The 25,424-nt window shown below is 44.6% G+C and overlaps 1 protein-coding gene across 4 annotated transcripts in view; it reads left to right on the top strand.

Annotated features, from left to right (window-relative positions):
* The window catches only part of FGFR2 (fibroblast growth factor receptor 2), a 119,229-nt gene that overhangs the window by 65,628 nt on the left and 28,177 nt on the right, over nucleotides 1-25,424 (top strand). For all 4 annotated transcript variants that reach the window (XM_008950993.3, XM_024930382.3, XM_008950985.4 and 1 more), the window contains 3 exons: nucleotides 11,820-12,010; nucleotides 14,511-14,655; nucleotides 16,698-16,894. In XM_008950993.3, the coding sequence (XP_008949241.1) occupies nucleotides 11,820-12,010; nucleotides 14,511-14,655; nucleotides 16,698-16,894 (533 nt within the window). The remainder of the gene's footprint in view (nucleotides 1-11,819; nucleotides 12,011-14,510; nucleotides 14,656-16,697; nucleotides 16,895-25,424) is intronic.

The raw sequence follows: 25,424 nt of genomic DNA, 5'->3' as shown, positions 1-25,424 counted from the left end.
TTGAGAAGGGATTGGGGTGGCGTGCCAGGTAATGGGTCACAGCGACAGCCTTTCTAAGTGGGCTTATTTAGTTGACAGATCACGGAACCGGAGCGGAGTTGAGGAGGAAGCACCTTCCTTTTGCCGCTTTCGTGTCCCCAGCAGCCATCTCATCCTGTTCTTATAAACCATCGCTGTCACAGACAACCCCTAAGGGTCTCTACTCTGTGCCAGATGCCCTCTCTGGAGGTTCAGGTGGAAATTACATGGAGAGGGGTGTCAAGTTCTGTTTCCACCCTTGCTAACTCTATGGCCTTAGAAAAGGCATGGAACCTCTGAGCCTCAGTTTCCTTGCCTGTAAAATGGGGTGATGACTGTTTCCTTGTAGCACTATGGGGAGGAGGAGGTGGTAGGAGAGGCAGCGCGTTTAAATAATAGTACCATGCAACTGTTAGTCGGTATTGGGCGTTGGTCCCATACTTCCTCTTGCATCTCCAGACAGAGCCGTGCACCCTGAGCCCATCCTGATGAAAGGAGGGGTCAGTCCTGTCCTTTCCTCCAGGATAGAGATTTCAAAACTTCCTTTGGTAGCTACTGTTTAATGAGCTTTTGATTGCTACAAAGCAGCTTTTCATTCCTGTTTCACAACAGGGATCCCGGGGGGCAAAGGCTGGTTAGTGGCAGCTAGATCACTCCAAACGTACTGACTGGCAAATACAGACTCTCCTGCAGAACTGACCCCAGCAAGAAGCCTTTGGGAGCAGGTGGTATTCTGCGGGTGCCAGCTCCCTGGGGTGGGAGCAGGCACACACCAGCCTGGATGGGGCATGGTAGAACTCTGCGGTGTCAGCTTTTTTGTCACATTCTCTGCAGGCTACCCGTTGTCCTTTGCCCCACCATTGAGGAAGGAAGCCTTATTGATTGCTTTCGATTCTTGCAGGGGGCCTGGGTGAGGTGGCTGGAGAGAGGGCTAATATTTGGTCTGGCATTTAATCTTGGCATTTCATTTATGGTGTGGGCAAAGAGGATGTAGAAGTGTTAAAATCAAGTTAATATCTTACAGTTTTATGTAAGAAGAGGTTACCTGGAGATTCAGGTGAGGATGGGGCAGAGAGAAAGCTGCTTCTGTCAGAGCTTGGGCAAATAAACTTGCCATGAAATGTCAATTTATTGATGGCAGTAAGAGTGTGCAGTAATGTGCTGGAACTTAGTGAGGTTTCTATCAGCGTGTGCTGAATTGAAATAATCAAAAAACAGTTTAATAAGTTGCTTATATTTGGAGTTTTGTGGTTCTTAACATTGCAAATTCTGAAGCAAGAAATTAGAGTTTCTCTCTAAACTCATTTACTCATGTGGCTTTATCAACGGCTGTCTTTGTAAACCGAAAGACCTCAGTTGGGAAGTTTTATGAGACGGAGTCTTGTTCTGTTGCACAGGCTGGAGGGCAGTGGCATGGTCTTGGCCCACTGCAACCTCCGTCTCCTGGGTTCAAGTGATTCTCCTGCCTCAGCCTCCTGGTAGCTGGGATTACAGGCGGACACCATCATGCCTGGCTAATTTTTGTATTTTTGGTAGAGATGGAGTTTCACTGTGTTGCCCAGGCTAGTCTTGAACTCCTGACCTCAGATGATCTGCCCGCCCAGGCCTCCCGAAGTGCTGGGATTACAGGCATGAGCCACCGCACCTGGCCTGCCAACTCTTGTTAAGATGTGAGTGTGGAATGCTGTGTGTTCTTCCCCTTTTAAAAGATGTGTCTGTTGGTTTGCTTTTACGGATTCCCTCTCCCTTAGGAGACCCGGCTGTTGTATTCACGGTCTTCATGCTTGGTTTGTTTTCACAGTCAGAGAAGGTAGGATGCTGTAGGGTTCTACCTACAGGTAGGATGTGCTCCTTACTTAGAGATTTGGAAGGGTGGCATCAGAGAACCACTGTGTGTCTTTCATGATAGCTGGTCAAATGTGGGTGTCTGTGGGAAATAGATGGCCGAGGGTGTCGGTGTTGCTGTGGGGAGGTTGTTCTGTTTCCTCTTCTGAGAAGAGACAGATGAGGCGATGAGGCAATGGGAGGCTCATTGCTTTGGCTTGGAGGGAGAAAATAGAGCAGAGCTCTCTAGCTGGGATTTTGTGTATTTGCTGAGTCGCAGTGGTTAATTCTCTATCTGTGAAGCACATGGCACGCTCATGCAGCCTGTATGTGGTCGAGAGGGTGACAGTCGCTTGAATAAGGTATAAGGCTTTGCCCTCATGGAGTTCCTCAGGTCACATTTTGAGGTCAAAGACCATAAATTGGGATGGAAATTTCTAGATCTTGATGGAACTCCAACTTTTTCTCTCTTTCTCAAAGCCTCTGGATTACAGGATTCTCTCAAACAAGGCTGGCAGGAATTCTGTCCATCCCAAATAAGTATGCAAATCTACAGGTCAAATGGTGCCCCAGACATATTCCCCACTGGATCAGGGAGATTGTGGTCTTTTGAGAGACAAACACTGAATATTATTCTAGTAGGATCTTTTGGAAATTATGCTCTATTAGAAAAAGGAACTTCTCATTTTACTGGTTCAGTGTACACTCTGGACTGAAACTGAAAGGTAAAGGACTTAGCCCTTTAAATTTTACATTTTGGCCGGGTGTGCTGGCTCACGCCTGAAATCCCAGTACTTTGAGAGGCTGAGGCAGGTGGATCATTTGAGATCAGGAGTTTGAGACCAGCCTGGCCAACATGGTAAAACCCCATCTCTACTAAAAAATACAAAAATTAGCCAGGCGTGGTGTTGTGTGCCTGTAATCCCAGCTACTCGGGAGGCTGAGGCAGGAGAATCACTTGAACCTGGGAGGCGGAGGTTGCAGTGAGCCGAGATTGTGCCACTGCACTCCAGACTGGGTGACAGAGTGAGACTCCTTCTCAAAAACAAACAAAAAAAATTAAAATATTAAAAATTAGCCAGGTGTCATGGTGCACACCTGTAGTCCTAGTTATTCTAGAGGCTGAGGCAGGAGAATTGCTTGTATCCGGGGGGCAGAGGTTCCAGTGAGCTGAGATTGTGCCATTGCACTCCAGCCTGGGCAACAGAGCGAGACTCCATCTCAAAATAAATAAATAAATTTTACATTTTGGACTGAAAAAACAAAACCATTCTGTATGTGAGACTCTCACCGAGTGTTCATAGGGAGGGACTGGGGCTGGGGCCTGACTTGAGGCTTCCCATCTGGCTTGGACAGTGAGAAGAGCAGTGGCGTTTGGATTGAAGGCTTTTGTGATCTGGGTGACGATTTTGAAGTTTCTCTTTAGGTCATGCTGTACTTAGAAGTATCTAGAACCGTGATTATTTTCAGTTTCTGAGTTTCATCTCCAAGAAAACAAGTGGGATTTATTGTTCAGCCTCTCATGTTATTCCTATCAAAGGGAGGCATTTCTTGTTTGCTCAGATGGGCTGAGAGCTTTTACTTCTGCTCGAACCGCCCTAGGAGCAAAACAAGGCATGTGAGAGAGATGAGCATGATAGATTTTCTAGACTTCTCTAGAAGAAAGGCTTTTTAGATGGTGAAAGTTGATGAAACCTGCCAGCATTTTTACAATGGACATCCCTCTATGTCTGCACATCTCAATCTCCTTCATTCTTACTAGTGGCCAATATGCTCTTCTTTCACGGATGTAGTACAATTCGTTTAATCATATTAAACAATATGATTGTTGTGCAGATCTTTTGTTTTCCAGTAAAAAAAAACCCTACAGCGACAAGCTTTGTCCACACTTATTTATTGGGCATCTGTGTGAATATTTTTCTAGGACAGATTTGTAAAGGTTGGTTAACTGGATCGTTTTTGATAGATTTCAGTCAAACGTTTTAAAGCTAAGGGGCCTTACTTACTTGGAGTGGTTGCTGTCTTTGACAGAGGGCTCCCCTGTGGTTTGGTTTTTAGCTTCTTTGCAAATCATTTGAGAGAAGATACTCTAATTGGGAGTTCACCCATTGTAATAAGAGGGTATACCTAATTCCTGGACATTAAAAAAGAACAAACTTTTCCAGCTCGAAGGAAACATTTTCTTCCCCTGAAGGAAACCCAGCTATGCAGACACCAGCTGATAATCTTGCATTCCTGAAAGATGTTGCACCCTTATGGCAAGTGGCGGCTGCTGAGGCTCTGACATGACTCCCAGGCATGAACGCTCTCAGCTGTGTTTACCTCAGCTCCTCGGGAGGGAGCCTGGGAGACTGACGCCTGAGTTTTATATCAGTGTCAAAACCCAAGCACAACCTAGGGAGGGACCTCCTGCCTAGTGTGTGTGGGTCAGGAGATAGAAAAGCTCTCACTGAGTAAACTGGACAAGGTCGATATACCTCGCTGATTGAGAAGGTAGGTTTTCCATGACCCTAGAAATTGATCTTGTTCACTCTGAGATATTGTCACCTTTGTTATGTCTCCTTTTTTAAAAAAAAAATTGTGGTAAAATATACATAACATAAAATATACCTCTGTAACCATTTTTGAATGTGTAATTCATTTACATTAAGTACATACAATTTGTTGTGCAATTATCACTATTGTTCATCTCCAGGACTTTTCCATCATCCCAAAACCATGACTCCTTTTAGCAAAAGAGACCAATTTCGAACGTAAATTTGGCATAATAACTCTCTGGTTACCAAAGAATCTTCAGTTCTGGTGAAACTTTTTGAAGGCAGAGAGCTCAGAGTGTCTTAAACACTTGGGGTGTAAATAACACACAGCCCTACTCCTGTAATTCGCCCAAGAAGACCCAAATTGATACCCAGCTGGTAGAAGCCACTCAACCCCAAGCCAAATAATACAGCCTGTAACATTAATTAGGGAAGGTACTAATAATACAGCCTGTAACATTAATTAGGGAAGGTACTAATAATACAGCCTGTAACATTAATTAGGGAAGGTACTTTGCCTCCACCTGCTTTGGTCTTCCCAGGCCCTGAGCCCAGCCAGCACTTTACTCTCTTCTTCACTTCATCGAGCAAGCACAAAGGCATTAGTGGTGTTTTGCTTCTAGCATTTCACAGGGTGCAGCCTCCATAAGTCACTTTGTGACTTTAGTGCTGGAGGGAGGACACTTCATTTTTACCCAAACAAGCTTGTTCCGCAGACTTCACTCTCTCTGCAAAGAGACGTGTGTGTTTTAGAGGAAGTGGGAGCCCCAGCCGATTCTGCAAGACTTCCGAGAGTCAGATATCCAGACAGAAGATGCGGACACCTGGGTGACCAGACAGCGAAGAGGAAAGAACAAAACGAGCATGTGCCAAGCCTGTGAGGGAGAAAGGGCAACAAACCAGTGACCTTCCACAGAAATGTGTTTAAACAAAACAAAACAGGTGACTCTGGGTGCCCAGCATCCCAGCCCACTCATCTATTCTAGGAGGTGATAAGCCAAGATACTGGCTGTGGGCACCTGGGCTCTTTCTGAAGGTGGTCTTCCTGGCCGTCATAGCGTTCCCTTTTTCTGCTAATCATTTTTAGTTCTGACCTTCCTTTGTGCTGATCTTCAGAAGCTGGAGAAAGCTTCGTATTTCTGGGAAAACAAAACAAAACTCAGAACCCAGCGAGATTTAGCCTGTCAGGCTTGAGTGCGTTAGGTGGAGTCTTGACAAGGCAATGAACTCATTCTACTAATTGTAATTAGCGTGGGGCCTTTAGCAAGTTCTGGGCTCCTCAGACTTCAGAGGGCTTTGATCGGCCTCCTCCTCCTCCTAATAACCATGCCTCATGCTAACTGGTTTAGTGCGTTTTTATGCAACAAAAGCAACCACCGCCTACTCTTTAGAAAAAAGCTAGGCAGGCTTTAGAAAAAGAGTTCTCAGTTGTTTTCACTTGTCCTCCAAATCGCAGAGTGTTCTTTCCCTTTTCAGCTCTTTGGCGTTGCTAAGAGACTGCCATTTTGGAGGAAAGGTAATTAAATTTTGATTTTAATTTAAAGACAGAGCAAGCGAGGTTATCCACGCTCCTTACATGAATGGGGGCCTGAGAGCAGGAGACTGGCTGTTTCCAGATCAATACTGGGAACTCCGTGTGATTCGAGTCTCTTGGTGTGTGACTGCCGGAGAGAGGTGGCTTTGAAATGGCTCTTTGTGGCAAGTACTGCCTAACTTTTGGGGAGAAATGCTCAGGAGACCAGTGTGAGCTGGGAAACCAGCCACTCTGTGCTTGATTAATTTATAGGTGTAATTTAAGAGCCTGGTTCTCCTGATCCCCGGGATGCATGTTTACTGAGCCTGTAGACATGAGGCCTCTCGGCTCGGTGGACATTTTTTATGGCCTTTGCTATGTCAGAGCAAAAGTTGTAGATCTCTTATGAGCAAACATATTACTATGTCCAGAGGAGGACTGGCATGTTATAAAATTTCAATGGTCAATTAACAAAGATTTATTCTTTGTCACTCAGGTATTTTTTTCCTCTCTCTCTCTCTCTCTCCCTCAATAATGACCTCTTGGAAGGAAGCAGGCTGTGCTTTCCTGCTGCAGTCTTTAGGTGGGTTATGGCTCCCAGCTACAGAGCAGGGCTTGACAGAGCCCATCCTGATATTTCAATTCTTAGCAGCTGGGCTTTCTGCTTTAGTAGAGTGGACACTTGAAAAAAGGGGGCGAGACCGAGAGTGAGACAGAGAGAACGCTGGGAGAGAATGTATTTTTTAAAGCACTTCAGCCTGTGTTTACTACGCGTTTATTTGGTGGAACCTCATTCCAGCAGTGCAGCCAACTGTCCCGGCAGCAGTGGCCGCACCCTTTGGACTGCTTTCCATTCCGTCTTAATTTGGAATTCACACAGCCACCTTCCAATCACTCTTTTGAAGGTTCTCATCTTGTTCCAGGTCCATGCACTGTGCATTTGCAACCTGCTGAACCTCAGAACGTCTATTCTTATATGTGTATATATGTAATTAAAATTACAGTAAACAGAGGAGCTACTCATCAGCCTATTTTCCATGTGTTTATCTCACTCCCTTTGTAAAAAGGAAAATCTGTTTTATATAATATCTGAGAGTTAAACATGCTAGAAGAGAATCTTGCCTAAAACTGTAAATCCTTCCTGTCCTTCCTGGTGGAGAAGATGTGATTTTTGTTATCACATAGAAGAAGAGATGAACTAGCACTGGGCTTTAGTCTCTCGCCCAGAGATAATACATCAGGGGATTCTTTTTATATCAGTTTGTTGCAAAAAAGTTGCAAACTTGAGGGGTTTGGTTTGCCCAGGGACCGGGGAGGTTCCTGGTGGGGAGAACACATGAGCTTTTGGGGTCATCGTCCCCTTTGTCTCCGCCGTAGTGCCCACTGGGCCAGGCCACGAAGGGGGCCCCCACTCTGCCCAGCCTGCATCCTCGTCCACCATCTGCACCCGGCCATCACCTCGGTTTTTCAGAAGTTAGGAAAGGAGTCCAGGCGCTGTCATCCACTTACTGTTCACTGTTTCTGAGGTTCTTAGGGATTCCGAGGGGTGGTGGATCGCTGAAGGGTTCGAGAGGAGGAGCGCAGCGTTCGGCAGATGCTGGCATCCTGGGCCCTTCTCCAAGACGTCCAGGCCTCCTCCTCCGACTTGTTTAAGGGCAGAGAATAAGGTTGCAAAGGAAATCAAAGCCTGATGTGGAGAAATGAAACATGAGACCTACTGACTTTTTAAAAACATTTTAAATAACATTCTCTAAGGTTTCATTTTATACTGAAGGCAGCTGTAATAAGTTTGGAAGACAGTGTAAGGTTTCTATTACAGAACAATCCTGCTTGCAGTTTTTCTACCAGAAGTGAGAAAGGGCGGAGGGGGAGTGGAGGTGGTTAAGAGGTTATTTTGTATAAGGTGAGAAAATTTGAAAAGATGAATTCAAGACTGCAAGCGTGTAACATTTGGTATGCTGTAATTTGCAAATGCAATAACATTAAACCATTGCAAACTTGGTGTGTGTGTGTGTGTGTGTGTATACATAGCCGGGATAGCATTGGAATAACTTAATAACTGGAGCTCAGCAGCACTTTGACCACAAGGAAAACAAGACTGCAGCTCTGTAGTGGGCCCTGCCAGTGTTGCCTCAGTGACTAAATTCCCTGCCGAAGCCTGGCGCAGGCCAGAGATGTCAGGCGGGATGAAAGCACTCATTGTTCACGGGGCATCATGGTTTGGTACTGCATGCACAATGTTTACTTGTGAAACGATTTATTAGAAACAAATATGTTTAAGAAAGAGGACTTGGTTTGAAACTCAGTTGATCTGGCTTATGACATTTAAGATTTTATGACCTTTGTTTCTAAGAATAGATGTGTAGGCCCACTGTAAATATTTATCTTAAAACGCACCCACACTACAGACACACATGCATGTGCAAGTGCAAAACTGGAAAACGGAGCCAGGGCATGAATTGATACTAAAGTTCACATTTCTGTGTGAAGGAATAGACCTTCTTACTATTTGCTAGGTGCATAGGAGCATAGTTTGTGACCTTGTCTGGCAGGATCTAGCCCAGAGGACAGCTTCCCCTCGTGCTGTGAAGTCTCTTGGTAGGAGGCCTGGGGAGGAGAGGAGCGTGTGTCTGTTCGTGCGCGGACTTAACTCTGCCCTTCCCACATGGGTGAGGCCAGCTGGGATTAAACCAGACCTCGGTCACTGCCCGCTGTGGACAGGTCCCTGGGGTGTCCAGCCAGCTACTAGGCCTGACCAGGAGGCTTGCTGGGGCCCATCCCTGGGTCATTGTACGAGCCAGAGAGCAAGGGTTTCACCTGACGTCTGAAGGGGCCCAGCTTTGAGATTTTCTGCCCACCAACACCAGAAGTCTTAACTTCAGGTTCTTTGCTCAGCCTACATGGGCAATATAGGGGCAGATGAATGATTTCTTTGCGGCTCTAGTATCCTTATCTTTATAATGTGAAAACATAGATGTCTGTAAAGTGATGGGAGATTCTGGAATGAAATGTGCTAAGAGTAACCACTAGCACTTTTTCTTTCTTTTTAAAGACCAGCAACAGGCTTATGCAGTAAAATCAATTTGCACATGGTCTGGCTCTTGTTCAACAAATTCCACTAGATGATGTTTTAATCTGAAAGGTCCAATGATGTAGATATCTATTGTTCTAATTTGCTGTTTCCAGCCCAGTGCATGGGGATTCTCAGGTACAGTGCAGAGACATCCTTGGTGTGCTGAGCTGGCTGAGTTCTCCTCATTTCCCTCAGTTGTTTTTTAACACTGGAGGTTAGGGTAGTGGTACCCACACCTAGGGGAGAAAGAGAGGGAGGAGGCTGGTAAGTGCAGGCCTGTTGGGATGGAGTTGTATTCATGAATGGACACATGATTGTGTTTTGTGTGGCTTTTGACAGATCTGTGTAGGAAGGTTCCAGTAAGTTTGTACGACAAGATCAGGTAGCAGTTTGGTGGTCTGGTGGCTATTTAATTCTTTTTATTTTATTTCATTTTATTGTTGCAAGAATGCTAAGCATGAGAACTACCATCTCACCTAAGTTTTTTTTCTTTTCTAAGACGGGGTCTCACTCTGTTGCCCAGGCTGGAGTGCAATGGCATGATCGTGGCTCACTGCAGCCTCAACTTCCTGGGCTCAAGCCATTCTCTCACCTCAGTCCCAAGTACCTGGGACTACAGGCATGCACCACCATGTCTGGCTAACTTTTGTATTATTTGTAGAGATAGGGGTCTTGCTATGTTGCCCAGGCTGGTCTCACACTCCTGGCCTCAAGCAATCCTCCTGCGTCAGCCTTCAAAGTTCTGGGATCATGCTCAAAGGCATGAACCACTGCGCCTGGTCTTCAACTAAGTTTTCAGTGTACAATACGTTGTTGTTGACTGTAGGCACGATGCTGTGCAGCAGGTCTCTAGAGTTTGCTCATCTTGCTTGACTGAAACTTTATGCCTCTTGATTGCAACTCACCATTTCCTTCCCTGTCCCAGCCCCTGGCAACCACCGTTCCACTCTTTGATTTTATGAATGCGATGAATTTAGATACCTCATATCAGTGGAGTCAGGCAGTGTCTGTCTTTCTGTGACTATCCTGTTTCACTTAGCATCATGGCTTCCACGTTGTCACATATTGCACCATTTCCTCCTTCTTCATGGCTGAATAGTATTCCGTTGTGTATATAGCCACATTGTAAAAATTAATCCTTCGGCAGACACTTAGATTGATTCCATTTCTTGACTATTGTTAATGGTGCTGCAATTAATATAGGAGTGCAGATCCTGATTGCAGTTCTTTTAGATAAATAGAGAAGTGGGATTGCAGGATCTTAGGGTAGTTCTGTTTTTAATTTTTTGAGGAACCTCCATATTGTTTTCCATGGTGGCTGCATCATTTTATATTCCCACCAACAGTGCGCAGGGGTTCCAGTGTCTCCACATCCTTGCCGACACTTGTCTTTTTTTTTTCCTCCCATCCTGACAGGTGTCATGTGATAGCTCCTTGTGGTTTTGATTTGCATTTCTCTAACGATTAGTGACATTGAGAAACTTTTCATACACCTAGTGGCCATTTGTGTCTTGGAGAAATGCATAGTTAAGTCCTTAGCCCATTTTTCCACGGGTATTACTTAACACTTGAGGAGTCTCATGTGTGGGTGCTAGCACACCTTGGCTTGATTGTCTCCACAAAAGTTTTGCAGAGACCGCCTCTTAGCTGGAGAGAAGCCTTTCCAGGCATAAGATGAGAGGGTGTATTCTTTGTTGAGAACGTGTTCTCGAAGGAGAGAGAGGCAAGGCAAGTGAAGCTAGGAAGTAATTTTGGGATACCATCTCTGCCCTTTTATAGGGCAGTCTAAAACATAGCCAGGAGTTGGAAACCAGCATCTCCTTATGTTTCATTCAGTGCCATATTGGAATAAGCTAAGAAACATCTACTTGTGCATTTAGTACCTGGCATAGAGTAACACCTGATATTCATCAAAGAGCTAAATGGGTGAATAAAGAATGAATGAATGGAGTGAATTCCACAATAAAGAAGTGAATCCCATTATTAATCAAATCTGTTCATAACTTTGGGCTTTAGGCTTTAGTTTAATTTTTAAAACAAAGGTTGGAAGTCTTCTCAGAGCATCTTAGAAATGTATTGGAGCCGAGCGTGGTGGCTCACGTCTGTAATCCCAGCAATTTGGGAGGCCAAGGCAGGTGGATCGCTTGAGCGTAGGAGTTTGAGACCAGCCCGGGCAACATGATGAAATCCTCTTTCTATAAAACATTTGAAAATCAGCTGGGCGTGGTGGCAGGTGCCTGTAGTCCCAGCTACTCAGGAGGCTGAGGTTGGAGAATCACCTGAGCCTGGGAGGCTGAGGCTGCAGTGAGCCGTGATCATGCCACTGCACTCCAGCCTGGGCAATGAAGTGAGACCCCGTCTGAGAAAAGAAAAAAAAAATGTATTGGGAGACACGTGCCTATCGAAACCATTTTTGGTATTCAGAGTGTCTTTAAAGTTAGTCTTGTCATTTGCCTGTGATGTTAAGCTTGTGGTTGAGGTGAGTCTTTGAGATTATCTCAAATAGGATAAGTGAAGAAGCTTCCCTCCCCTACCATTTGTCACTTAGATTGTCAGAGTAGAATTTCTTCCCGTATTCATCAGGTGGCAGTGGACAGCCAGTCACCTGGGATGTAATAAGTTCTTTTCTCAATTTTCTAAGTAAGTGTTCTTTTTACAAGGGTCGCGCTCCAGCAGTCTCCTTTGAAGTCGTTTCTGTTATTCATGGGGCCACGGTGTTATTTCAAAGGTGTCAGCCAGCAGGCTTGAGGCTTTTCTGGCATGAGGTCACTGACAGCCCTCTGGACAACACCACTTATTTATTGGTCTCTCATTCTCCCATCCCCGCTCCTCCTTTCTTCCCTCTCTCCACCAGAGCGATCGCCTCACCGGCCCATCCTCCAAGCCGGACTGCCGGCAAATGCCTCCACAGTGGTCGGAGGAGACGTAGAGTTTGTCTGCAAGGTTTACAGTGATGCCCAGCCCCACATCCAGTGGATCAAGCACGTGGAAAAGAACGGCAGTAAATACGGGCCCGACGGGCTGCCCTACCTCAAGGTTCTTAAGGTGAGGACTTTCTGAATCTAAAGGTACCCACAACTGGGGTCTCCTTCATGGGTTTGGCCACAGGTTCTTTGATTTCCTGTTGGAGTTGAGAGAGGATGATTCTCTTTTTTGACTAGCCAGCAGAGAGTATTCTAAGGAGTTAACAGATCATTACACTTGCTAGTAGAATTTCAGAAGGGAACTATGGAGTAGGGGAACAACTACTAAACTTGGAGAGAGAATAGTTCAGCTATTTATCAGCCCTGAGATTGCAGACATTTAGGCTTAGCTGCACCTCTGTAAAAGTAGAGATCATGATACTCTCTCCCCCATAGGGCGGTTGTGCAGAATAAATGGGATGGAGTGGATGGAAAGAGCTTTGTAGGCTCAAGGCATTGTGCCAGTGTTGATTGCTACTCTGATGTTGTTTTCTATTAATAGGACATTAGGATCCAATTTTAGTAGCCACGTTTTAGAAACAATTTGGATTTTTTTTTAAACAAGAACAAAACAAAACAAAACAAAACCCTGACCTTTGAAATCCATTCAGAGGTGATTTAGACAATAAACTCTAGGTCATATTTCTGCACCAGTGAAATGTTGAACAAGGAAAATATCTTTCCCTCCTTATTTCTTATTTGCAAGCCCCCATTTTCATAGCATCTGCCTCTTTTTTAGATCTAGGTTTGCTCTTCAGGAGACTGAGGACAGGGGCAGCTAAGTCTGTACAGCTGGCTCTTAACTCCTTGCCTACCACGCCTCCCATGTCTAGTTGCTCATGGAGAATGAATGTCCTTAAGAAGAACATTCTTCCAGTAGAACCATAGGTGACCCAGCTAAGAACTTTCAGCCAATGAAGTGTTCTCACCAGCTAATAATTCCAAGGATCAAAGGCATTGGGAAAAGATGACCAACCTGGGGACCCACCCGACCTATCCAGTTAGCTATCGCTCACACCCTCCTGCCCTTCTCTCCACCAGGTCTTTCCATTGTCCACCACTGGACTGATTTTGTTCTTTAAAATCCGCAGCCCTTTAATGCCGCTGTTTAGATGTAATGGAGTTTGTTTTCTTGCGGTGTGTTGGTGGTGGGACCATAGACAATGCTAAGACCTTCCTGGTTGGCCGTTATATTGTTCTCCTGTGTCTGTTCTAGCACTCGGGGATAAATAGTTCCAATGCAGAAGTGCTGGCTCTGTTCAATGTGACCGAGGCGGATGCTGGGGAATATATATGTAAGGTCTCCAATTATATAGGGCAGGCCAACCAGTCTGCCTGGCTCACTGTCCTGCCAAAACAGCAAGGTAACAATGCTTTCATTTTTGTCTTTTTTTAAAAAGAAAGCTGGATATAGAAGCTGAAAAGACTTGGTGCTTTGGGAGACTGCAGGCAGCTTATAGGATAACTCTTGTGGCCTTGGTATATTTATAATAATCTTTCTTCGGTGATGCAGCTGGTATGATGCCAGTAGCCATGGAAAAATGCCCACAACGTTCAAAGTGCTTGCTCCAATTTCTTCTAGAGATTAGCCTCCACCCCCACCCAGTTTTTAAGTTGTTCCTTCTGGTTGATCTTGTTTAGGCTGCACATTTCCCATCATTACTGCACATTAACACCATTTAAAACACACGCTTCCATGCCTGTTTAATACGGGGCGTTTGAGTATCAGCAGAGTTTGTCTCCTTCTACTTCAAGTTTTTAGGGAAATATTGGCAAGATGCAATTTGTTCAACAAAGCATCATTTCTTTGGTTGCATAGTTGATCCTTATGAGTTGCTGTTCTTGACCTTGTTGCACCAAATTTGAGGGGAGCTCATCTTAATGAATGTAGTACTGGATGCTACTAAAGGCAAAAGGTTGACTTTTTAGGTTTGTCGTGACTCACATCCAAATGTTTATTAATGAAAAGAAAAAAAGCCCAGTTTTTTTGGTTACCAAGATGATGCTTGCTTCCGTTTCTTTTTGTCAATGCTATGTAGGGCAAGATGGTATCGCAGAAGTAAAAATAACCAGAGCCTGGTAACCAAGACAACCTTCCACCCCGATTGGTTCCCACAGGGCCAGGAGGATGGGTGAGGTGTCCATCTGGGCTTATGTGCAGTGTGTTGTCTTAAAACACAGCAATTTAGATAGAACTACCCTTTCCTCTTGGCGGGAGTCTGCAGCCAACAGGACCAGAACCAGCTTGGCCTTCTGGGCACCATACTTTTGGAAAACCACCCCTAAATGCAAACCAAAGCACAGGCCAAGAGAACGGACCTCTGTGGGTTGATTTTTTCCATGCGTTTGATTGCGTGCATGTGTAGGAGGTGAAGCCGGTGTGGTGACGGGCCTGTGGAGGTGAGCTGGTCAGTGTTGCTCCATGTCTCTCGGTTGTGGGCTTTGTGGATGGGCTGCAGTCGGAATCTCCCGGTGGCCAGCACCCCCTGAAGCCCCCGGTGCGACGCCTTGTGGTTCCACAGCCCCCTCCACAATCATTCCTGTGTCGTCTAGCCTTTTCTTTTGCTTCCCTTGTTTTCTAGGCCGCCGGTGTTAACACCACGGACAAAGAGATTGAGGTTCTCTATATTCGGAATGTAACTTTTGAGGACGCTGGGGAATATACGTGCTTGGCGGGTAATTCTATTGGGATATCCTTTCACTCTGCATGGTTGACAGTTCTGCCAGGTATATACTGTTCTTTCTCTCTGGGTTTTTTTCCCTTTTCTTGGTTGATTGCTATAAAATTAACACAGCTTCTGTTATCAGAAATGGCCCCTTTTATCCTTGCATAAAGATATAAAAATGTTAAAAATGATCCCTCAGGGATAAGAAAACTGCTTTGGAAATTCACACACAGCGAGATCCCACACTCACATTTATGATCAAGGGAAATTTCACCCTTAAAACCTGAAGGGATCTCATATTTTTAGTGAGTCATTGAGCCAATGTATAAATTAGCCCATCCCCCTTTCTCTTAAGGAACAAGTTGCCATTACTTTGGTAAAATTCAAAGTAATTTATTCTCATTTCAAATTCCATTTTGCTAAAATCCTGTATGTGTTTTTATTGCTTTCATCCCACTTTGTATTTTTAACGAGATGTAAATAGAGGGATGTGTATGGAGGAGCCTGGGGAGCGGCACCTCTGAATGTCAGATGCACAGAAGCAGTGTGTTGCCTACCTTGGGGATCGGTGGCTTGCTGCATGTTGCGATAGAATGGACTTTCGGTTTGCTTTCATTGCAAAGCATGCTCCTGCCATCTTGGGCTTGATGTTATTTCTGCCTCACAGAGAAATAAACATCATTGCAGCCCTGTTGCCTAAACATTGCTGCTGTCTGAATCTTTAACCGACATCTCTATTCTAGTGAAACTTTCTTGAAATTAAACACTGTCCTCTCTGATGCATCTGCCTTTTTGTCATTTCCTTTGTGAAACTGCAGAGACTGTGGTTTGCTAGCTTATGATGTTCCACTCCAGTTATTAATTCCTTGTTTTTAGAGTACAGTGCCTACCTGCATGCTTATTTTACATCTAGTAAAAATAAAATAGATCGTTTCATTTTTGTGCTGTTGCTGCTGAGAGTTTTGACTATCTTGCAAGTATTTTTCTGATTAAAATGTATAAGCTTTCAATAATACCATTGCATCCGTTTTTCCTTTTGTTGCGAATCTGCTCTGTGAATATTTGCTTTGAAACAAAGAGATGTCTCTTATGTTGAAGCTTGCTTTTATTTGCAGTACTGCATTCTGTGGTGCCTAACTGGCACTTCTTAACCAGTTTGCCTGACAGTGCTGGCACTTAACTAAGAATGCAGTTTGAGAAAAACACTATTTGGAAATACACTGCTTGTAGATGGATCATCGAGGACTAAGAAGAAGTCAGACATTGGAAGTTGATATAAAAATGTGCTAAATTAAGTAATTATATGTATACTCACACATAATACCTTTATGTTTTTTCTTTAAGAGAAAAGCTGTAGTGACGTAACAGTATAACCGGATATGTATAAACTTAAAAGGTTATTAAAGAATATTATAAGCTTTATGTATTATGGATCTATTGGTTCTATATTATAAGCAATTCAATCTGTGTATTTAATGCATTGGTTTGTTTATGGACTAGATGGTATTAAGGAATTCACCAAAACTTTTTCAGACCAGCCTACTAGATGAACATCAGTTTCATATGGAATTGTGTTCATCCGGGTTAAATTATCCTGTGGAGTCTTCCTTTGGAAGAGCCTACCCATGTAAGACTGAAGCATTGTCACTGTCTCCTTAGAAACAAAAGTGGGCATCGTTGATATTTCAGAATTTTTTATTTGGTTTGCATTCACAGACGATCATGAAAGATAATCCTTTCATTGTGGGTACAGTTGGTCGTCCTCCACTCAAATGTCTAACAGAATGTGGCCTCATAGCCTGCCCTGTGCAGCTGGGTGCCAGCCACTCGCTGGATTGCAGGTGCCCACTGAGGCTAGAGACAGTGACTACCTGGGTCCTGGTGGTCAAATGATGGACCCCTGGTTATTCATTTTCATTGGGGAGAGGCACTTGGCAGGCCTTGGCCCATGCCATTCTGCAGGATTGAGTTTTTGGGAAGCCCACCTTGCCTTGAGAATGGTCGTCGCCTTTTGGTTCCTTTGGTTGTGCTATGATGCGTCAGTCTGGTGTGCTAACTCTATGGCCTGCTTATCTGTTCCTCCTCCTGTGATCTGCAATCTAGCGCCTGGAAGAGAAAAGGAGATTACAGCTTCCCCAGACTACCTGGAGATAGCCATTTACTGCATAGGGGTCTTCTTAATCGCCTGTATGGTGGTAACAGTCATCCTGTGCCGAATGAAGAACACGACCAAGAAGCCAGACTTCAGCAGCCAGCCGGCTGTGCACAAGCTGACCAAACGTATCCCCCTGCGGAGACAGGTAACAGAAAGTAGATAAAGAGTTTAAAGAAATTTACTCCTCCCCCATGACCCAGCCAGCTTGTGGATCTTGTCCTCTGCTTTAATGCCATCGACTTCTGTGAGCTTCCATGTGCGAGTGATTCTGATGTGATGCTTGGCGGTCACCCAGTTAGTGTTTGGAGCTTGGAGAGTCTAGTCATGGTGCGTTGCTTGGATCAATGGGGTCCAGTTCCAAGGGCAAGAAAGGACAATACTGTCAGAATCAGAAAACTAATCAGCAGGACTGGAAATAACTGGAGGCAAATCCCCCTGTGTGTGTTTGATCAGACTCAAGTACAGCGGTCTCTTCGAAGCTTTAGCCACATTCGTGTCCTGTGATCTAATACCTTTTTTAAGATAAGCATGAACATTTGCTTGGGACTTATGCCACTAGTACGAAAGAGACTCTAAGTTCTCTGACTTATTTTTTAAAGTCAAGATCAGTATCTTATGCCCTGGGGGTGCATCTGAACTGTTTGATTTAAACTGGTGCACAATAACTTTCTACACGGAATTTTGGCTTAACCTCTTTGCAATTTATAATAGAATTGTATGCATCTATTATGTCTCATTGTTAGTAGTTCACAGGTGTGGCTGTGGATTTATTGGTAGAATATTTGTATGGAACCAGCAACAGATTGTTTTTAACCCCCAACTTGGTCTTTGGTGGTTGCTTTTTGCTTGTGTGTGCCTCCTGATTTGGTTTAATTTTGCTTTGGGGGAGATGGGGCAAGATGGAGCCTCTGGTGTAAACCAAAGCCCTGCATAGGTAGGTGGGACAGGAAATGCCTCAGCTCTTTTCTGCTTGTTCACAGAGATGGAAGCGGAAGGCAGATGTAGATGCAGAACGTTTACAAAAGCATTTGAAACTTGGTTCTGATAAAGGTTTCTTTTGAAATAGCAAGTAAAACAGCAAACTCATTGGCTCTATTTCAGGGTGTATTTTAGTAAAATGTACGGGGTGCTTGTTAAAATTTCAGATTCCTTTGTCTCAGCCCCAGAGATTCTTGTTCAGTCATCTTGGATAGGGCCAGGAATCTGCATTTTACACAAGCCCTATGGTGATTTTAGAATGCACTTTGAGAAACTCCAAGTTAATTCCAGGCATGCCTCTCCCGGGACTTCAGGTAGGAATGACGTTCTCTGGACAAGGCATTAGGAAGGATTAGGAACCAGTTGGTCAGCAGTGGTTTTGGAATGGGTCTGGTTGTTCACAATCCAGCTTCAAACTCCTGGCTGAATGGGTCCTTGTTAACTTCTCTAAAGCCATGTTTCAAGCAGGTCTTTCTTTGTGGAGACGGAGGATAGAATTTAAAGTGTGTGTCAAGTGTAGGCGAATGACCAAATTGTGTTAACAGCATGGACAAAAGGGGCCTATTGGGTCACGTCTGCCACCAAGAACGCTGTTGTCATTTTGAGTGACATGATTATCTTTCTTGGGGCCAGGAAAGCAAAGATGAGGCCAGTTGGCCAACCAGTTTCTAGAAGAGTCCAGTCCTGAGATAACTCTTACATGGTTTCTATTATTTTTTTTCTAATAGGGAAAAATGGTAACTTCTGGAGGCAACTTGTAATTTGGCATAGCTAGGCCACTGCCCCTTAATTATCTCATCATCTTTTTTTCTGCAACTGTTAAAATGCTTTTCTTTTTACTTAATATAGAAGGGTAAGATGCCCTTAAAATCCCCCTGACTCAGCCACAGTCATCGTGTTTTCTTTCCCCAGTGCCAGCTGGCTTTTCTTCACTGTCCATCTAAGAATACAGTTTGAGAAAAATAGTATTTGGAAATATACTGCTGGTGGATGGATCCTTGAGGACTAAGAAGAGGGCAGACATTGGAAGTTGACATAAGAATGTTCTAAATTAAGTAATTACATGTATACTCACATGCAATACCATTTATATTTTTTCTTTAAGAGAATTCAGCCTGGCCGGGCGTGGTGACTCACGCCTGTAATCCCAGCACTTTGGGAGGCTGAGGCGCGTGGATCACCCGAGGTCAGGAGTTCGAGACCATCCAGCCTGACTAACATGTTGAAACCTCGTCTCTACTAAAAGTACAAAAATTAGCTGGGTGTGGTGGTGCATGCCTGTAGCTGCTTGGGAGGCTGAGGCAGGAGAATCACTTGAACCTGGGAGGTGGAGGTTGCAATGAACCAAGATCACACCATTGCGCTCCAGCCTGGGCAACAAGAGTGAAACTCCGTCTTTAAAAAAAAAAGAGAATTCAGCCTAAGTTGGTCCTTTTTCCTCTCTTCCGTGTGTTACCAGAGGGAACATCAGAGTTCCTTCCTCTTTTTCTTCCCTCCTTCCTTTATTTATTCATCATAATTTACTAAGTGCTGGGTATAAATCAGGTTACATGTAAGACACAGCCTGTCACATTCACCAGTGGTTCCAAGGTTATTTGATGGTAAATGCCTGTAATCCTAGCTCCACAGGAGGCTGAAGCGGGAGGATCCTTTGAACCCAGGAGTTCAAGACCAGCCTGACCAACACAGTGAGACCCCAACTCAAAAAACAAAACAAAACAAAACAAAAACCCAAAGTGGGAAAAAAAAGAAAATGTAATTGGCTTGTGTTCAGTAGGGTCAAGGAGTATAACAGAAGCAGAGGAAACGGGGCAAATACCAGTTCCCTGGAAAAGTACATCTCCGCGAGATTAATTTATTTGGGGGGAATGTTGACACACCTCAGCTCCTTCTACATGTCCAAGTGGGGCACATTATTGGATCTTCACAAAGAATGTTTCATCAGTACGCATGGCCCCTTTGGTAGAGAAAGAGATGCTTATCGGGTATCTGGATAAAAGAGGGTTATTGGACTGGAGCTGGAATGAAAAGCCCCAGAAAGGCCTGCAGATACGTTGATGACAGAGCAAATACCACAGGGATGCCAAGCATGCCTTTACCTGGCGACAGGTGAGCCTCTAATCAGATGTGTCAAGGATGGGTTGTTTCTAGGCATTTATGAGGCCACTTTTTATTCTGTGTTGGCCAGTCTCCTCTAGGACACAGGGATCACTCAGTGTCTCCATGGCCCTGACTCTTTCCCTCTCCAACACCCATACACACACAGCGTCTTACTCAGGTCCCTCAGTCCATCCTTGTTCTCTTTTCAGGACAAGAAAAGTTGGGTTTTTGTTCCTCCTGTGAGTTTTTCCTTCTTGGCATTTATTAATTTGCACTAGACTTACTGGTGTAACACAGACGTTTCAGTTTATGTTATTTTTTTGAGCAAAAATATTTTTTTCCAGTACCAAAGAAGAAATTCCTTGCAATCATTTCCTAGTAAGCGTGAATTTTTTGAGACTTTGTATGCACATGGCTTGAAGAAGGAGAAGCAACTTTTGGGTGGTGGGAGGCAGATGGCAGGTGGCATCTCCCTGTGTCCTTTGATGGAGGCTCATGTCACATTCAGTGTCAGGGCTTGGGCACCATGCCAGACACTGCTCACCCACTCCCATTCCTTTGGCGCCCAGCGAGTTAAATGAGACCAACAACAGCCAGCCCAGAGAGGGGCATCTTTGTGAGCGTATTGGTTCTGGTACAGGTCTGCTGGACAGCCAGTGGCCAGTGTGAAGCAGCCTTTGTGAGTTAAAGGGGGCAGCATTACTTTCTGTGTTTTCCACACATCAATTAGGTGGTGGGGGAAGGTGTAGGGGTGGGTGGAGGATGGAGTGCAGAGGAAACTGAGGATGCCTGTTTAGGAGACGTGCAGTGTTGCTGGGTTTGCTGAATCAGTTTTACATCGAGCACATCAGTTTCTTTCTCTGGGGCTTGAAGCTTCCATAGGGTAGGATGGAGATTTAACTGTCTTATGGTTGGCTCCGTCCAGATAAATTCATCTCCTGTGCAGCTTACACCCTCTCTCACTGCCGTCAGCATGGTACAAGAGGCTGCAGGGTGGTTTTTTTTGTTTTTTTCAGACTTTAGTTTCACCTTCTCAGCTGCTGATATAGGTAGGCTGAAAACCAGAGAAAAATCAAGAGCAGACTGGGTGCCGTGGCTCATGCCTGTAATCCCAGCACTTTGGGAGACCAAGACAGGCAGATCACCTGCAGTCAGGAGTTCTAGACCAGCCTGGCCAACATATAGTGAAACCCCGTCTCCACTAAAAAATACAAAAATTAGCTGGGTGTGGTGGTGCATGCCTGTAGTCTCAGCTACTTGGGAAACTAAGGCAGGAGAATCACTAGAACCCAGGAGGTAGAGGTTGCAGTGAGCTGAGATCGCGCCACTGCACTCCAGCCTTGATGACAGAGTGATACTCCGTCTCACACAAATAAAATAAAATAAATCAAGGGCAGTGAAGGCTACCTTTTGTAGCAATACTTTTGAGGCAAATGGCATATTCCTGGGGACGTTAGGAATAGGACCAAGATGAAGGGGGAGGAGCGGAGCGGGTGCCTCGGGGGAGGAATGTGTGACTCAGTAGCCAGTTCTCAGGTCCAGTGTTAGTGATCCTCAAACATATGCCAAATTCCGGGAAGGGGGATGGATGTTCTACTCCCAGAAGCTCGTTTACTGCCTGGCAGCTGAACATCATGATCTGGGAATATTCTCTGTATTTTGGTCAATCAGGTGGTCTAAACCTTACCGGCTCCAGAAAACATTTGGGTAATTAGAGTGGTCACGGATGACTTAACTGGAATCTGCCCTTTCATGTGGGCACCTCACCCTCCCTGCCCCTATTTCGCTGCTCCCTTTTCTCCTCTCTCAGCCTCCAAAGGACATGACAGTTTGCCCAAGATCTGACCTGGACCTTGGCTGATGCGATCTCTCGAGCAGAGCCAGCGCATCTGGGGCTGGTGCGTCATGGCTCTGATAGGTTTACTCGCAGAGTCCCAGGGAAAGGCCTGCGGGAGGCAGAGACTCACTATGGGAGAAAAGTGAGTGTCTGATGAACTGCCTTGCCTAATTACCTAAGTTTTGTTATGGAGGAATTAAAAATGCAACTTCAGAAGCCTTTGAAGCTTTATCTCAGGCACCCAGCTTGCGGTGGTGAAAGCATTTTGTTTGGCCATAGGGGAGTAGTGGGCAAGGCTTATATTAGAGCAGAAGTATGTTAATGCCAGCCTCGTGTTCTTGTGGGGGAAGGTGGTTTGCAGCCTAAGAGTCACAGGGCCTGTTTGGCAGGCTGTGGTCCAAGTGTGTTTGTTAGTCCTGGGCAATAAACACACAAGTATTAATTCATCTCTTCTCCCTGGAACATCTTTGCTTCTGCTTGCTCTGTTCTCTGAGAAATCCCCTCTAGATGGTAAGTTTAATTCAGTATAAAGAGATAACACTGTTAGACCAGGCGCAGTGGCCCACACCTGTAATCCCAGCACTTTGGGAGGCCAACGTAGGTGGATCACCTGAGGTCAGGAGTTCGAGACCAGCCTGACCAGCATGATGAAACCATGTGTCTACTAAAAATACAAAATTAGCTGGGCGTGGTGGTACATGCCTATAATCCCAGCTACTTGGGAGGCTGAGGCAGGAGAATCACTTGAACCCGGTAGGCGGGGGTTGCAGTGAGCCAAGATCGTGCCTGGATAATGAGAGTGAAACTCTGTCTCAAAAAAAAAAAAAAAAAAAAAAGAAACAGATAACACTGTTTCTTGGTGGCCCTTTAAAAAGAAAGGAAAAAAAAAACACTTCCTCACTTAATCTCCCATATGTACTATGGAAATGTACGAAAAGCACATTTACTTAAAAGCTTGACTTATGGCACATGCTAGAGAGATTCCGGAAAGTGAGGAAAATGGAATTGGAGTCTGTGAAAATACGTGCTTAAAAAAAAATGCCTGCCAAGATTCGGGAGTGGGAAAACAGTTTACTAGAGTGTTCGTGTTGATTGTTTATAAGTAACTCACTTATCACTAACAAGGGAATATATTAAAATTGGTTAGGAAGGAAACTCTGGAATTGAAGTTTCTAGGTAGGAATTGAAGAATAAGGAAGATTATGATTTTGTGCAAAAGAAAAGAGAATTTAATAGTGCTAAAGAAGTAGAAGGATTTCAGAGATGAGCAGTGGGAGTTATTTGAGGTTCCTGATTCAGAGGAAAGATGCCCAGTAAAACATGGAGTCCCACAGGGGAATGGCCTGCCCAGGATCGGGCCAAGCCCCCAACACGGGCTCGCTCTTGGAGTCGAAGGGAATGAAGAGAAAGCCAGCCGTATTTTATAGCCCCAGAGGGGATTTTAAAAGCATAGTAAAAATGCATGGAGGTAAAATTAAGATATACCTCAGTAGACAGAGCAATCAAATTCTATAGTTTCTTAGACTTTGCACGTTTTCTTACCCTTTTCCCCCCTTTCGCGTTCTTATGAAAGTATTTTCCAGGTTTGTACATTTAATCTGAATCTCCGTACTTCATCTGAACAAAATTCCCGTAGGTCATCCTTCTTGTAGACCTCATTTTTAAAATTCTAATAATAATGACAATAAAGTTGATAAAGGTTTTCTTATTTATTTATTTTTAGGCTTTCCATTTGAAAAGCTGTCACATGAAAATCTTCTCGAGACAGTCTGTTTGGGGGATGGTGTAGATACATGTGAACTTTTGCCAGGGGTTTGTGGATGCAGATTCCTTTAGGGTCATGGGTGAGCCACAGAGGGGTGAACTTCAGACTGAATGTTAAATTTTTCTCTTCTGAGGTAACCCCTAAGCCATATTTGTCATTAGGACCCTCTTACTGTCCAGTTTTCCTCCTGCCCTGAGATGATTCCCTGACTCCTGGATTCTTCATCTCCTGCTTTCTAGAACCCCAGCCCATCCTGGCAGTGAGCAGAGGGCCTCATCTGGCAAATCAGACATGCCCACTAAGGCATATCTTCTGCAGTCAGCCCTTAATGTCACTGGGTTATCTTCCTGGTTGCACACAGTTTGACAGTACAATCGTCCCTTGGTATGCGTTGGGGATTGGTTCTAACAACCCCGAATATACCAAAATCTGTGGATGCCCAAGACCTTTATTTAAAATGGTGTAGTATTTGCATATGAACTGTGTACATCCTCTCATATACTTAGTCATTTCTAGTGATACCTGTAATAACTAGCGCGTTGTAAATGCTATGTAAATAGTTGTTATACTGTATTGTTTTTTATTTGTATTTTAAAATTGTTGTATTGTTATTTTTTTATTAATTATCTTTCAAATATTTTTGATCTATGATTGGTTGAAACCATGAATGCGGAACCCACAGATACGGAGGACTGACTGTATCATACACACAGAACCACCCTAGGCTCCAAACGCTCCAAGTTACCCAGAGAGAAGTGCCTTTGTCTGTTCTCTCAGATCTGGGCAGCAAATGATTCTAAAGGGACTAAGAGAAAATATTGCAGTGTTGGTAGCAGACATTAACTGAGCTCTTAGTGCCAGGCCTAGCACTAAGCACTTCATCAGTTTTTTTTTCCCTCATTTTATCGTCACATTAATGCTGTGCAGTTGGACCTGTTCCTGTCTCCTCTTTTCTTTTTTGAGATGGAGTCTTGCTCTGTCGCCCAGACTGCAGTGCAGTGGCACCATCTCGGCTCACCGCAACCTCTGCCTCCCAGGTTCAAGCAATTCTCCTGCCTCAGCCTCCCCAGTAGCTGGGGTTACAGGCACTCACCACCATGCCCGGCTAACTTTTATATCTTTAGTAGAGACAAGGTTTCACCATGTTGGTCAGGCTGGTCTCGAACTCCTGACCTCAGAAGATCTGCCCGCCTTGGCTTCCCAAAGTGCTGGGATTACAGGTGTGAGCCACTCTGCCTGGCCCCTGTCTTGTTTTTAACAGATGAGGAAACCCAGGTCTAGAAAGGTTAAGTGATTTCCCAAAGCTCACACAGTGAGTGAGTGCTGAAACTGGGACAGGGACCCTGACAATCTGACCGCACAGTCCCATGTTGTTGCAGTTGGTCAGGATGCAGCCTGCCTAATGCGGGGCCTCATGTTGTGAATGATGAGTACAGGAAGGGCAGCAACGGGATTGGCTGTTGCCCACATCGAAGGATGCAGAGATGCCGCAAAACCTAGCCTGGTAGCAGAAGGAAGGGCCGAAAGCAGTGATCTTGTAACTTTTCACTCATTTTAGAAGTCAGCATATTTCAAGCATATGCCCTTCGTTTTCTTTTCCGTTGTTCATGCCTCAGCTCAGATCCTTATTATTCTAAAAAATATTTTTGTTAAATAAAGTACTTCTTCTAGAACATAAAAGAATTACATACACATGGTCATAAAATCCAAATGGTCTAGAAAGTTCTGAAATAAAATGTATTTTCTACCCCCTCTCTCAACTCCTAATCTCTCTGCCCACAGGTGATCACTGCTAAGTCTCTTATATATCCTTCCAGAAACTTTTAAGTGCCCTTGTTCTCACACCTCGCTGTGGGACAGCTGCCTTCCCCACATCCTATTCTGTGAGCCTCACTGATGAGAGCGGTGATTTTCAGGGAGGAGGCACAGAAGCCCAGCCATGCCTCTGCCTCTGCTGGGTGTTAACGTCATCCAGGACTGCGGTCCCAAGCAATT

This window comes from Pan paniscus, chromosome 8 (assembly GCF_029289425.2).
Source record: "Pan paniscus chromosome 8, NHGRI_mPanPan1-v2.0_pri, whole genome shotgun sequence".
Taxonomy (NCBI): domain Eukaryota; kingdom Metazoa; phylum Chordata; class Mammalia; order Primates; family Hominidae; genus Pan; species Pan paniscus.
The sequence above is the reverse complement of the archived record's forward strand: the minus strand, read 5'-3'. Positions and strand labels throughout refer to the sequence as shown.